This window comes from Monodon monoceros, unplaced genomic scaffold (assembly GCF_005190385.1).
Source record: "Monodon monoceros isolate NGI ecotype Baffin Bay Population unplaced genomic scaffold, NGI_Narwhal_1 Super_Scaffold_7, whole genome shotgun sequence".
Taxonomy (NCBI): Eukaryota; Metazoa; Chordata; class Mammalia; order Artiodactyla; family Monodontidae; genus Monodon; species Monodon monoceros.
The window spans coordinates 69,171,466-69,186,316 of NW_021703784.1; the positions used below are offsets into that span (position 1 = coordinate 69,171,466).

Sequence of the window (14,851 nt, forward strand, 5' to 3'; positions counted from 1 at the left end):
TAGTATTTTAATAGAGAAAAAAATAAATAGTTTTCCCTTTTCTCTTTTTTTAAAAAAAATATTTATTTATTTATTTGGTTGTGCCAGGTCTTAGTTGCGGCAGGCGGGCTCCTAGTTGCAGCTCGCCAGCTCCTTAGTTGCGGCATGTGGACTCCTTAGTTGCAGCATGTGAACTTTTAGTTGCAGCATGCATGTGGGATCTAGTTCCTTGACCAGGGATCAAACCCGGGCCCCCTGCATTGGGAGCGTGGAGTCTTAACCACTGTGCCACCAGGGAAGTCCCTCTTCTCCCTTTCTTAAACTTGGACTATTTATTTAAAAAAAAATTGAGTCCCTCATTACCGTCTTTATTTGAAGCTTTTATAATTAACCAAATGTTTTCTTATATTATATAAGCAGTTTAAACTTTAAATTTTTGTTTACTTGTCATTTTAATTTTAGCTGAAAAGCATTTCTTTCCTGATTTTCTTTAGTGATCTATTTTAAGCATTATTTTTGATGTTATAATCTATTTTTAACCCCTTTCCTAGAATTCTTTTGTTGAATTAAACTTCCTGAAATTAAATATATTATTAATGTGGCATTGGGAATGCATGTATATATAGTTTGAAAACATCTTTTCAGAACCTTAATATAATTGTACCTTTATTTCAGATGAAGTGGAGGACCATCCTACTACAATATTGTTTTCTCTTGGTTACATGTATACTTACTGCTCTTGAAGCTGTGCCTATAGACATAGACAAGACAAAAGTAGAAAATGCTCAACCTGTGGACAGTGCAAAGATAGAACCACCAGTAAGTGAATGCTAAAGATAACCTTGTGGGAAGAATTTTAACTAAAATATTGCTAAGAATTTATTACTTATAAAATTGGACATTTAGGAACTATTTCTGAAATAGTAGTAAAAAGAGTATTGGATAAGCATATGTTCTTTAATATCAGGCAAAGTTTTTTTAATGTAGTTATATTAGATATAGGTATCTAATTAGTATATTAGTGTATAGAAGAATTAATCATAATACATTTCCAATGTAGAGATAACCAACCAAGAAAACGTATTATATTCAGAGAAGAGACAGATAACAATGAGGAGAGACAGGTGACAAGGGGGTAAAACCATTAGTATATTGGTTAAGTATTCATTGTCTAAGCCATATAGAAAATCTACCTTTATGTAAGAGTAAAACATGACATTGGTTCTGATACAACTCTCTTCATTTGAGAAATACAGCTTTTAACTTTGGCTGCCCAAACTATCAAAGTAGGTATGTCTCAATGCCATTTTGCTAGACGGTTTTTTTTTTTGTTTTTTTTTTTTAGGATTGAAATCTTTAGATACAGGAAAGGAAAAACTTTCAGAAGAGTTACTGTTTGTTTCTTAATTTGAAGGATACTGGACTTTATTATGATGAATACCTCAAGCAAGTGATTGATGTGCTGGAAACAGATAATCATTTCAGAGAAAAGCTCCAGAAAGCAGACATAGAGGAAATAAAGGTAAATGTAATTAAATAATTATTTAACAAACACTTGAGCATGCCAGACACTGAGCTAAGTATTGGGATTACAAAGATAAGACTCGGGACTTCCCTGGTGGCACAGTGGTTAAGAATCCACCTGCCAGTGAGGGGACACAGGTTTGAGCCCTCATCTGGGAAGATCCCACATGCCACGGAGCAACTAAGCCCGTTTGCCACAACTACTGAGCCTGTGCTCTAGAGCCCGTGAGCCACAGCTACTGAGCCCACATGCCACAACTACTGAAGCCCACGCATCTAGAGCCCATCCTCCGCAGCAAGAGAAGCCACTGCAATGAGAAGCCCGCACACTGCAAGGAAGAGTAGCCCCCGCTTGCTGCAACTAGAGAAAGCCCGCACGTAGCAATGAAGACCCAATTCAACCAAAAATAAAAAAATAAATAATTTAAACAAACAAAAAACAAAGACTCATTCTTAGCCCTTAAAGAACCCTCAAGGGAGACTAATATCCAGGAAAAGATTACTAAGATAAATATATACTGAGCGTATAATACATTTTGGAGATACGGAGGATGGACACCTACTTCAGTAGGAAGCAGTGGGGGAAGGTGGGAAGTCTTTCTTCCTGGTAGAGATTATGCCTGTGCTTAAATATGCGGCTGAGAAAAGGAGAAAGACTGGGAGACATGCTAGGCCAAGGTACAAGGGAACAGAGACCGGAATATATAGGAACCTGGAAGGAGTAACTGTTGCTGGAACCTGGCCTGGGAAGTGGAGGCCATGACTGGCCAAAAGATGAGGTTGGAAAGAGTCATGGGCTAGATGACAGAGGGCCTTGTACATCATGGTAAGGGACTTGAATCATGATATGAGGGCAGCAGGAAGCTATTCAAAGGTTTAGCACAGGTTTAGTTCTGGTGTTTTAATCAGGTCCAGATTAATAGAAGACGTAATGGGCCATATCTTATCTCAGTAGGGGAGGTTTAATTATTTGTCTCTGTCCTAAGAACCCTATTTATTTGACATTACCCTAGCCCTAGACATCTCCTTCGTATTCACAATAAAGAAAGAAGGTAGTAAAAACCAAGATCTGACGTGAGAGATTCTTTTAAAGCCCTCCCTTGAAGGGTAATGAATCCACTTAGTTGGGTTTATCTTAGAGTCAGCAATAAACAAAAAATTCCAATGATTTAATTTTAAACTTTCAGTTATAACTCTCAAGATAGTTTTATTGGTTTGCTTATGTTATTTTTGTTTATCTGTTTTTAACTTTCGTAAAAAGTTATCTTACCTGGAACTTTGAAGGAAAATTTCTGAATCAAACATCCTTATTTTAGTCTCTGTCCCTGGTCTGGGCCCCTGTGATAGTCTGACCCACATTAGGTTGTGGCCACTATCAGAACCTGTGTGTGGCTTTTATTTATTTTATTTTATTATTATTTTTAAAAATAAATTTATTTATTATTTATTTTTGGCTGTGCTGGGTCTTTGTTGCTGCACATGGGCTTTCTCTAGTTGCCGTGAGTGGGGGCTGCTCTTCGTTGAGATGTGTGGGCTTTACATTGTGGTGGCTTCTCTTGCTGCAGAGCATGGGCTCTAGGCGCTTGGGCTTCAGTAGTTGTGGCACTCAGGCTCAATAGTTATGCCTCACGGGCTCTAAAGCACAGGCTCAGTAGCTGTGGCGCACGGCCTTAGTTGCTCCGTGGCATGTGGGATCTTCCCAGACCAGGGCTCAAACCCGTGTCCCCTGCACTGGCAGGTGGATTCTTAACCACTGCACCACCAGGGAAATCCCTGTGTGTGGCTTTTAGTTCACAGCTGTCCTCTTGGAGGCTGTGAATTTTTCTGGGAGAATGGTAACAGCCTTATGCCAATAATTCCCTTGAATTATCTTTATTTTATTTTATTTTATTTTTTTGAATTATCTTTTTTTTTTTTTTTTTTTGCGGTACGCGGGCCTCTCACTGTTGTGGCCTCTCCCGTTGCGGAGCACAGGCTCTGGACGCGCAGGCTCAGCGACCATGGCTCACGGGCCTAGCCACTCCGCGGCATGTGGGATCTTCCAGGACTGGGGCACGAACCCGTGTCCCCTGCATCGGCAGGCGGACTCTCAACCACTGTGCCACCAGGGAAGCCCTGAATTATCTTTTTTTAATTGAAGTATATTTGACATACAGTATTATATTAGTTTCATATGTACAACATAGTGATTTGACTTTTGTATACATTGTGAAATGATCACCACAATAAGTCTATTAACCATCTGTCACCATACAAAGTTAATACAATATTATTGACCTCATGCTGTACATTACATCCCCATGACTTATTTATTTTATACCTGGAAGTTTGTACCTCTTTATCCCCTTCACGCATTTCACTCCTCCCCCAACTCCCTCCACTCTGGCAACCACCAATTTGTTCTCTGTATCTATGAGTCTGTTTTTTGTTTGGTTTAGTTGGTTTGTTTGTTCTGTTTTTTTAGATTCCACATATGTCATGCGGTATTTGTCTTTCTCTGTCTGACTTATTTCACTTAGCATGGTATCTACAGTCCCCTGAATTGTTTTGAGAATAATCTCGTGTTTCTTTGAAAAATTCACTTGAGCTGTGGAACTAATTTCCTGGGATGAATAATATTTAATGTAGAACTTTCAATGTCTCTTATTTACTTCAGTTAGGACCAAGAGCGTTATTTGGGGGCTAACAGACAATGTGGGTAATGGGAGTTACTATATAGAGATAATCAGGGAAAAGAAAACAACAAGCTTGCCTTCTTCGGTATAGGAGAATACTTTTATAACTGTCTTCCTTTCACAGTCAATTCCTATTCCCTATGGGGTTGCGTGGGGGGAGACAAAATGAAGTAAGTTAAACAGTTGTTTAATGAAAAAGAAATTGAGTAAAAATAGACAATAAAAATCAAGCCGACAGAATCATTACAAACAGCTGAGCAAAGACTCCTGTCTCAGGAAAAACTGGAAAAAAAAAAGTTGTCCTTTGTTGTCAGCTAAGCATTTTGAAAGGAGACTCATACTGTTTCTTCACTTACCAAACATTGCTAACTGGGAAGATTATGGCTTCACCCACACCACTTCCCTGAATGTACTTTTGTGAAGGATGTCAGTTGACTTCCTTATTTTTTTTTTAATTAAAAAAATATTTATTTATTTGACTGCACCGGGTCTTAGTTGCGACATGCGGGATCTTTAGTTGCAGCATGCGGGACCTAGTTTCCTGACCAGGGATCAAACCCAGGTCCCATGCACTGGGAGCATGGAGTCTTAACCACTGGACCACTAGGGAAGTACCTGTCAGTGATTTCTTAATTGCCAGATCTAGTGAGCACCTTTTGTTCCTCTTCTTACTGGACTCCTTTATTTTATCTCAGTGGTTCTCAGATTTTAAATTGTTAAAACAGATTTCTGGGCCCCACCTCCTGACTTTCTGATTCAGTAGGTCTAGAGCCTCCATATCTAAAGTTCCCAGGTGATGTTGATGCTTCCACTTTAGGACCACATTTGAGAACTATTGTTTTATCTAATAATAATGACCATTCTCTCCTTGAAATGTACTACTCTTTTTGCTTCTATAACAGCATATTCTCTTAGCTCTCCTCCCTCTCTGAACATTCTTTCTTGGTCTTGCTTGAGGCGTTTCTTTTCCTTCCCTTCCTCCCCCTTGACTCAGTCCTGAAGGGTCTGTGTGCCTGATTGCTAGTTAGACTTGCAGTTTCTGATTGAAAATGCATTTTTAAACAAGAGAAGGTAAACCACTAGCTATTTTGTCTCTTAAATTTTGGAACATGTATAGAATTACTCATCTATGAAAAAAAGTAATCAAAGGAGACAACCTAAAAAAGATGAATTTTGAAAAGTTATTTATATATGGAATGACTAAAGCTTAAGGAGGCCACATTACTTTAAAAAAAACTTTATTGAAATATAATTCACATACCATAAAATTTGCCCCTTTAATGTATACAATTCAGTGGTTTTATTATATGTACAGTCATGTAACCATCACCACTATCTAATTTTAGAACAATTTTATTTCCCCCCAGAAGGAACCCTGTACCCATTAAGCAATCACCCCCCCTTTCCTTTCTCTCCTCAGCCCCTGGCAACCATTAATCTACTTTCTATATCTGTGCATTTGCCTATTCCAGACATTTCATATAAATGGAATCATACAAAATTTGGCCTTTTGTGCCTGGCTTCCTTGACTTAGCATAATGTTTTCAATGTTCATCACATTGTAGCATGTATCGGTGTATTCATTCCTTTTAATGGCTGAATAATATTCCACTGTATGGATATTCCATATTTTATCAATTCATCAGTTGATGGACATTTGGGTTATGTCTACTTTTTTGGCTCATATGAATAATGCTGCTATGAACATTCATATTTAAGACTTTATGTGAGTACTTCCCTGGTGGCGCAGTGGTTAAGAATTCTCCTGTTAATGCAGGGGACATGGGTTCGAGCCCTGGTCCAGGAAGATCCCACATGCTGCGGGATGTGGCAGTATGCCACAACTACTGAGCCTGTGCTCTGGAGCCAGTGAGCCACAACTACTGAGCCTGGGTGCCACAACTACTGAAGCCCATGCGCCTAGAGCCCGTGCTCCACAACAAGAAAAGCCACCGCAATGAGAAGTTTGCGCACTGCAACAAAGAGTAACCCCCACTCACCACAACTAGAGAAAGCCCGAGTGCAGCAACAAAGACCCAGTGCAGCCAAAAATAAAATATAAATAAATAAATAAATTTATTTTTTAAAAAAGACTTTATGTGAACATATGTTTCAACTCTTTAGGTATATACCTAGGAATGGAATTGCGGGGTCATATGGTAACTGTGGGTTTAACTTTTTGAGGAACTGTCAAAATTGTTTTCCAAAGTGGCTGCACCATTTTGCAATTTAAGTTACTTTTTGAGTTTCTTCTTTGTGCTTTAATTATGCTTTTCTAAATTATATGGTTTTTAGACATCTTGATTTTAGAGTTACAAACTGAATATCTTCTGAAAGAAATGCTGTTTGTAATGTCAAATTTATCTAAAATAGTCAAATGTATCACTACTTTATTATAACCCTATTTTTAATATATTGTGTCTTATCTAAAAATGCAGTGGAATAGATAAAATTAATTTATTATTTTTGTTAACAGAGTGGGAGGCTAAGCAAAGAACTGGATTTAGTAAGTCACCATGTGAGGACAAAACTTGATGAACTGAAAAGGCAAGAAGTGGCAAGGTTAAGAATGCTGATTAAAGCTAAATTGGATTCCCTTCAAGGTAAGTGCTAAAGAAAAGGCAGGAAAATTCCAATATTTGGTTGTTAAGGTAAGTTTACAGACCATGTTCCTATAGTCAACATTTAATGTTAGTATTGATTTGGCTTCTCTTATTTTTTAAAAAATTTATTTATTTATGGGCTTCCCTGGTGGCGCAGTGGTTGAGATTCCGCCTGCCGACGCAGGGGACACGGGTTCGTGCCCCGGTCCGGGAAGATCCCACATGCCGCGGAGCGGCTGGGCCTGTGAGCCATGGCCGCTGAGCCTGTGCGTCCGGAGCCTGTGCTCCGCAACGGGAGAAGCCACAGCAGTGAGAGGCCCGCGGACCGCAAAAAAAAAAAAAAATTTATTTATTTATTATTTATTTAGGCTGCACCGGGTCTTAGTTGCGGCACTCGGGATCTTCATTGCGGCATGCGGACTTCTTAGTTGCGGCATGTATGTGGGATCTAGTTCCCTGACCAGGGATCAAACCCAGGCCCCCTGCATTGGGAGCATGGGGTCTTACCCATTGGACCACCAGGGAAGTCCCACCTTCTCTTAATTTTTAAAATTTAATTTTTTGAATAGGTTATATATTCATGTCATTCAAAAATCAAAATGATTAGCCTTAAATAATTATATCAGTAAAAAGGAAGAATGAAAAATAATGAATTAAGCCACTGATTTAAAAGAGGAAAAATAACATCAAAGCAAACCAAAAGAAAGTAGAGAGAGAAAATCTAATTAGAACAATTTCCATAGATGAAATAGAACAATCGTCAGAGCTAGCTCCACAGAAACACCAGGTTCAGATAGTGCCAAAGGGAATTCCACCAAACCATTAAAGATCAGATTGTCAGTGCTATTTAAAGTATTCCAGAGCATAGATTAAGAAGGAAACTTCCACACTCTTATTATGTGTTGATGCCAAAGCCAAAATTGTTGGACGTTAAAAGAATATTCTGTCATAGCAAGTGGATTTATTTCAGGAATGTGAGATTAACTTAATTTTAGGAAATCTAATGCTGTACATTATCATATGAATAGATATAAGAAGAAAGAAATTTTTGGTGTGACAAGAGAAATTATAAAGTCAAAGGACAAATAATGAATCAGAATAAATCTTTGAAATTTGTATTTTTTTAAAATTAAGACAATTTTTTTAGTGCAATATAAGGTTCACAGCAAGATTGAGGGTAAGGTACAGAGATTTCCCCTACACCCCTGTCCCCAAATGTTCATAGCCTCCCCCAATACCAACATCTCCCAACAGTGTGGTACATTTGTTACAATTGATGAACCTACACTGACACATCATAATTACCCCAAATCCATAGTTTATATTAGAGTTCACTCTTGGTGTTGTACATTCTATGGGTTTAGGCAAATTTATAATGACATGTATCAACTGTTATAGCATCATACAGAGTAATTTCACTGCCTTAAAAATCCTCTGTGCTCTGCCTATTCATCTTTCTATATTCTTTTAATTTTAGACTATGAGAAGATTAAATAGCTATGAAGCAGAGTTTTTGAAATGTGAAGATATCTTAAAGAAAGTAATCTCATTGTTCATATGACATCTCCATATATTCAGAAAAGGCATTTGACAAAAATTAACACCCCTTCTTAATTTTAAAAAAGTAATAAAATAGTAATCAATAGATACTTCTGTAACATGACCAGATATGTCCAACTCAGCTACACATTGGGGAAACACAAATATATTTTCTCACTAAAATCAGAAACAAAACAATGATGCTCACTGTCACCACTACTAATTAATATTGTTTTGGAGGTACTAGCCAAAGCAATTATACAAATGAAAAAATTGGAGGTAAAATAATTGCAAAGTAGGGGATAAAGCCATCTCTATTTGCAGGTAATATAATTATTCACTTGGAAAACCGAAAGAACTTGTCTGAAAAACTTAGTATATACAAAAGGAAAATTCAGCAAGGTAAACAATATACAGAAATCAGTGTTTTTCATATGTACAAACAACAGCCAGTTAGGAGATATAATGGAAGAAAAGACTCCATTTATGATACCAACAAAGATAAAACACCCAGAATAAACCTATTAAGAAATGTGTAAAACTTACAGATAAAAACTTTAAAATGCTCCTGAAGAACACGAAAGTAGACTTGAAAAAAGGGGAAGACATAACATCTTTTTGATACAAAGACTCAACATTATGAACATGTCAGTTCTTCTTAGGTTAATTTACAAATTTAACATGATCCAAATAAAAAGATGTACTTTTTTCCCCTGGTACTAGCCAAGTTAATTTTAAAGTTCATATGAAAAGGGAAATGAGCAAGAAAAGCAGTGTGCCTCTGAAGAAGAACAAAGAAGAAGGACTAGATATATTAGATATTAGAATATATCACTAAGCCTCAGACATTAGAACTCTATGGTTTTGTCATGTAGGTAGAAAGACCAGTGGAACAAAATAGAAATTCCAGAAATAAAATTAAATACATATGGAATTTAGTTTGAATTAAAGGTGGTATCTCATTATTAGTGAGATAAAGATTAAAAAAAATAAGTAGTCTTAATAGAGTTGGATAGCCATTTGGAAAAAGGTACAGTTAGGTTTATATCTCATATACATCAGAATAAGTGCTTATATAAATCAAAGATTTAAGTGTAGAAAATAAAACCATAAAAGCAACAGTTGACAATATAAGTGAATTCCTTTATTGTCTTGGAATGGCCTTTCTAATTATGAATCAAAATCCAAGGGCCAGCTTTGGCAAGTGGTAGACCCTTCAGGCTGGCTCCTGTGTCCTTGTAACGTGCCCCCATAGGTTGGTTATCTGGGTGGTTCATTGTCATCAGTAAATATCTGAATACTTACTAAGGGTGGAATAGCAGTTCTTAAACTTCAGATTGCATAAAACTCACCTTAGGGAGCTAGTTAAAAATGCAGATTACTGGATCTCACCTCCAGATACTCTGATTCTAGGGATGAGTAATCTGCATTTTATCTTTCTAATTTTTAAAAATAGTTATTTATTATTTATTTATTTTTATTTTGGCTGTGCTGGGTCTTAGTTGCGGCATGCGGGCTTCTTAGTTGCTGCATGCAAACTCTTAGTTGCTGCATGCAAACTCTTAGTTGTAGCATACATGCAGGATCTAGTTCCCCGACCGGGAATCAAACCTGGGCCCCCGCATTGGGAGCATGGAGTCTTACCCACTGGACCACCAGGGAAGTTCCTGCATTTTAAACATGTACCTCTGGTCAATGGATCATATTGGAGAAATTGTGTAGAGCAGTAAACTCTCTGCTGGTGAATAGACTTAGAAAACAAGTACCAAATACTCTTTATCCTGAAACTAAGGATATCAATGAGAGGTAAATTAACTCATACCATCCTACTTCAGCTGGTCAGACACACAAGGTAATTCCATCCTTGAAGCCAGGCCTAAGGTGGTTTGAGATTTCTTTGCCCTTAGACAACTTCCATCCCCTTAATCTTGGCAACATTTTCTTTATTCCAAGACAGGGGCTGAATTTCATTATCTAAAGTAAACTGTTTTATATGCTTAGAAAAGTTATGAGTATTTTCTCATTGATTCAAAATTTATGAATTAAAATTTCTGATAATTTGAAGGAGGGCTTAAAGCATCTTAATTTTGTGGGGTGTGTGTGTAACTTTTAAAGTAGGCAATACATTCACATGGTTTAAAAAAACAAAGTGTAAGGGGCTTCCCTGGTGGCACAGTGGTTGAGAGTCCGCCTGCCAATGCAGGGGACACCGGTTTGTGCCCCAGTCCTGGAAGATCCCACATGCCGCGGAGCGGCTGGGCCCGTGAGCCATGGCCGCTAAGCCTGCGCGTCTGGAGCCTGCGCTCCGCAATGGGAGAGGCCAACAGTGAGAGGCCCGCGTACCGCAAAAAAAAGGAAAAAAAAAAGTGTAAGAAAGTATATAGCAAAAAGTTCTATGATATTTTTGTACTTTATCAGTTCCCACTGCCCCCTAATACCATCCTTCCTGAGTTTCTTTACTCATATATAAAGAAATACAAATAAATTTCTTATTTTTCCTCTCTTTTATACAAAAGATACATGCAATACACGTTTGTAGCTTGTATTTTTCCTTTACTAATATATTTTGGAAATCTTTCTGTATTAGTACATAGAGACCATCATTTTTTTTAGCAACTGCGCAGATTTCCATTATATAGGTATACCATAATTTATTTACCAGACCCCTGTTGATGGATATTTGGGTTATTTCTAGTGAACACTCTTGTACACATACCACTATGTATCCATGTAAGATTATCTGTAGGATAAGTTCCCCACAATGAAACTGTTAAACCAAAGGATATATGTATTTGTAATTTTGGTAGATACTGCCACCTCCACAGAGGGTGATCAATACCCATTCCCACCAGCAATAATTTCTCACAGCCTTGCTAATTATAAGTATCATCAAACTTTAGGAGTTTTGCCACTGTGTTAGATGGTATAATTGTGCAGGTTTAATATGTATTTCTCTTATTTTGAGTGAGGCTAAGTGTCTTTTCATGTATTTCAGTGACGGGTTGTATCCTTTAGGGCTAGGTTTTGTAACAGATCTTTTCTTCATAAGTAAAACTTCTAGTACAGGGCCATACTGAGAATTCAGTGAAAGCTTAGTTGAACTAAATTTAGCTGTTTCTTACTTTCTGGCATAACAATATGTTCCAGGCTCATCTTGTACTTTATACCCTGCCCTAGCCCTGGAATTAGCCATTTCTCTGAGGATTCCTGGTTCTTAATTTTAGTGTGAAATGATGTTACAGACCAAGAGATGGCACTAGGTGTGCTCAGTACTCCTGGGATATATTTTCTTCTTGACACTTCCATAGGACAGAGATAGGAAATACATGCATGTCTATACACATATGCATGCACACACACATATATAAATATATATTCATACACATGCATATACGTGTGAAATATACATGCATATATGTGTACACATTATATATGTATGTTTAGAAATAATAAGTTCACACAGTTAGTACTAATTCCCATCCCTTTCCCCAAGTTTCTTTCCTGCCTTCCATCATTTTCATGTTTGTATGTTCTTTTTTCCTAAGTGAGAACCCTGACTTCTAACAAATCAACACATGTACATATTTTGCTCAGTTCTATAATACAACTGAAATCGTCCAGAATTGCTTCACTCATTCAACTACAATACACTGTAGCTTTTTTTTTTTTTAAGTTCTTTACAAAGAAAACTGTTGATGTTTCTTTAAAAATCAGTCATAATCAGGGACTTCCCTGGCGGTCCAGTGGTTAAGACTCTGTGCTTCCAGTGTAGGGGGCGAGGGTTCGATCCCTGGTGGAGGAACTAAGATCCCATATGCTGTACTGCGCAGCCAAAAAAAAAAAGTCATAATCAATTGAATTTACTGAATTAGATTTTTATTGTTCCATAAAGGATTAATTGGAGCAGCATACAAATAGTTCCTTCATATAAATTTTAGAGCAATTCTTTTTAGAAATTATTCTTAGGACTTCCCTGGTGGTCCAGTGGGTAAGACTCTGTGCTCCCAATGTAGGGGGCCCGGGTTCGATCCCTGGTCGGGAAACTAGATCCTGCATGCATGCCACAGCTAAGAACTCCGCATGCCTCAACTAAGTAGTCCACATGCCACAACTAAGAAGCCCACATGCTGCAAGTAAGCATCCGCATGCCGCAACTAAGAAGTCCACATGCTGTAAATAAAAGATCCCACATGCTGCAGTTAAGACCTGGTGCAGCCAAAAAAGAAAAAATTCTTATAAAAAAAAAAAGAAAGAAATTCTTCTTAGACCTTTGGTGAGGGTGGTATATTAGAGTTTAATTAAAAGTAGGAAATTTGGTACTTTTACAATAATGAAAAAGTTTTTACTGTAAATTATACTGTAAAAGATAGCTAACTAGTCTTTCTTGAAATAACATTAAAGTGTACACATTAAATTGTATTCCATTCTAGATTCAAGGGCATTACCTTTGCCTAGAATAACAATATGTACGATATTCTAAAAGAAAATACAAACTTTTAAATCTAAAACTTTGAATTTTCTTGTAAAATCCTATAAGAATTAATATGAATGCTTATTCTTATGTATTATTTATATTAATGTTTCTAGCTTCTAATAATTCATTGTTTACAGTTTTCTCATTTTCTTTCAGATACAGGCATAGACCACCATGCTCTTCTAAAACAATTTGATCATCTAAATCACCTGAATCCTGAGAAGTTTGAATCTACAGATTTAGATATGCTGATCAAAGCGGTGAGACTCATTTCAAAATGTGTTGTCTTTGTTGTGCCTTTGAGGTTTTGTAATTTGACAAGTAAATTCCATGAAGTGGTAGTATAACTTTTACATACTCTCTAGAATATCTTTAAAGGGAGATAGCTTAACCCTTATTAGTATAGATAATAATGTGGACATACAGGTCTGTAATCCCTTGCCAACAATTCCAAAATCCAAAATACTATAAAAATGGAAACCTGGCTTGAATTATAGTAAGGCTATTTATAGGTTTTATTTAGCTTACTTAGTGTATTTATAGATTATGATAAGGAAGTACTAATCTGTTTGATTACAAACTCTTCAGGGGTGTTAAATGATATGGCATATGTGCCATATATCTTTTCTAAAATCTAGAAAATTCTTAAACACATCCTGCCTCAGGGATTTTAGATTATAATTTGTAGACCTCTCGTGTTGTACTGTATGAAGTTAGCAAATTAGATGTTCTAGCCTGGGTGTTACTAGATTTAGTTAAGTCGTTAGGAACTGTTCTAGTTCTCTATACTGTACAGATTTGATACAGTCCCTTCCTTTTTCTTCTTTTTAAAATAAATTTATATATTACTTGCTTATAAGGAACTTCCTAAAGTTGAAGCTAGCTTTGAACTTTTAGTTTCTTTGAATGCCTACATCTCTGAGAATAATAATGACCAAAATAGAAGGGTAAAATTTAAAACAGAAGTCAAATATGTTTTGGTCCTCCTATGCTACCTTCTGTTAGAGAGTATGCTATATGCAAGAAAGCCTTTATTTATATTTTTCAAGCACATCTTATTTAATTTAAAAATTGCATTATAGGCTACAAGTGATCTAGAACACTATGATAAAGCTCGACATGAAGAATTTAAAAAATATGAAATGATGAAGGAACATGAAAGGAGAGAATACTTAAAAACACTGAATGAAGAAAAGAGAAAAGAAGAAGAATCTAAATTTGAGGAAATGAAGAGAAAGCATGAAAGTCATCCCAAAGTTAATCATCCAGTAAGGATTATGACTTTGTAAAACCATAGTTAGATGAAGATACTTCTTTGTGCCAGATAGTAGAATTTTATAAGTTATTAGTACTTAAAATCTTGATTCTTAATTCTGCAAAGTTTTTCAATTTTATATTTTATTTTGAGCCTATATACATAGATTATAGTTTGTCTTGAGTGTTTTTTTTTAAATTGATTCACAGGGAAGCAAAGATCAACTAAAAGAAGTGTGGGAAGAGACTGATGGATTGGATCCTAATGACTTTGACCCCAAGACATTTTTCAAATTACATGGTAACAGATTTGATACAATATTAATATTTATATCTTTTGTTTAAAAAATTATAGATGCTTTACTCCTAATTGACTTCTGCCAAGGTTTGCTAATCGAGTCCTATTGATAGTAAACATTTAGAGTTTTCCTCTAGGGTAGTATAGTAGTCTTTATTGCTGGTCTGCAGTATAAAATATTTTAGGTCAGTAGCTATGTCTTTATACTTGCTTTTACTTTTGAGTCATTTTATGACTTATTACAAGTTTCTCTGTAAAATGAAGGCATTTCTGTGACTAGCTAGGTTATATCTAATGGACTTTATGCTGTAATATTAAAATTTACTTTTAGTCTTATAGCATATTGCTTCACTTTATATTTTGGTTAATATATATATTTTTCTAAATAACTATGATGAATTATGAATAAGTAGTGAATTGTTATCAGTTGGACTGATCTGAGGCTTCATAAAAAAGAAGGATACCTTTTTCTGTAGCATGTTGATGCTTCGTGTTAAGTAATACT

At 36.3% G+C, this 14,851-nt stretch overlaps 1 protein-coding gene across 2 annotated transcripts in view; it reads left to right on the forward strand.

Moving 5' to 3' along the window:
• The window catches only part of NUCB2 (nucleobindin 2), a 40,794-nt gene that overhangs the window by 16,363 nt on the left and 9,580 nt on the right, over positions 1–14,851 (forward strand). For both annotated transcript variants that reach the window (XM_029208209.1, XM_029208210.1), the window contains 6 exons: positions 655–798; positions 1,394–1,501; positions 6,655–6,781; positions 12,951–13,054; positions 13,877–14,062; positions 14,259–14,349. In XM_029208209.1, the coding sequence (XP_029064042.1) occupies positions 655–798; positions 1,394–1,501; positions 6,655–6,781; positions 12,951–13,054; positions 13,877–14,062; positions 14,259–14,349 (760 nt within the window). The remainder of the gene's footprint in view (positions 1–654; positions 799–1,393; positions 1,502–6,654; positions 6,782–12,950; positions 13,055–13,876; positions 14,063–14,258; positions 14,350–14,851) is intronic.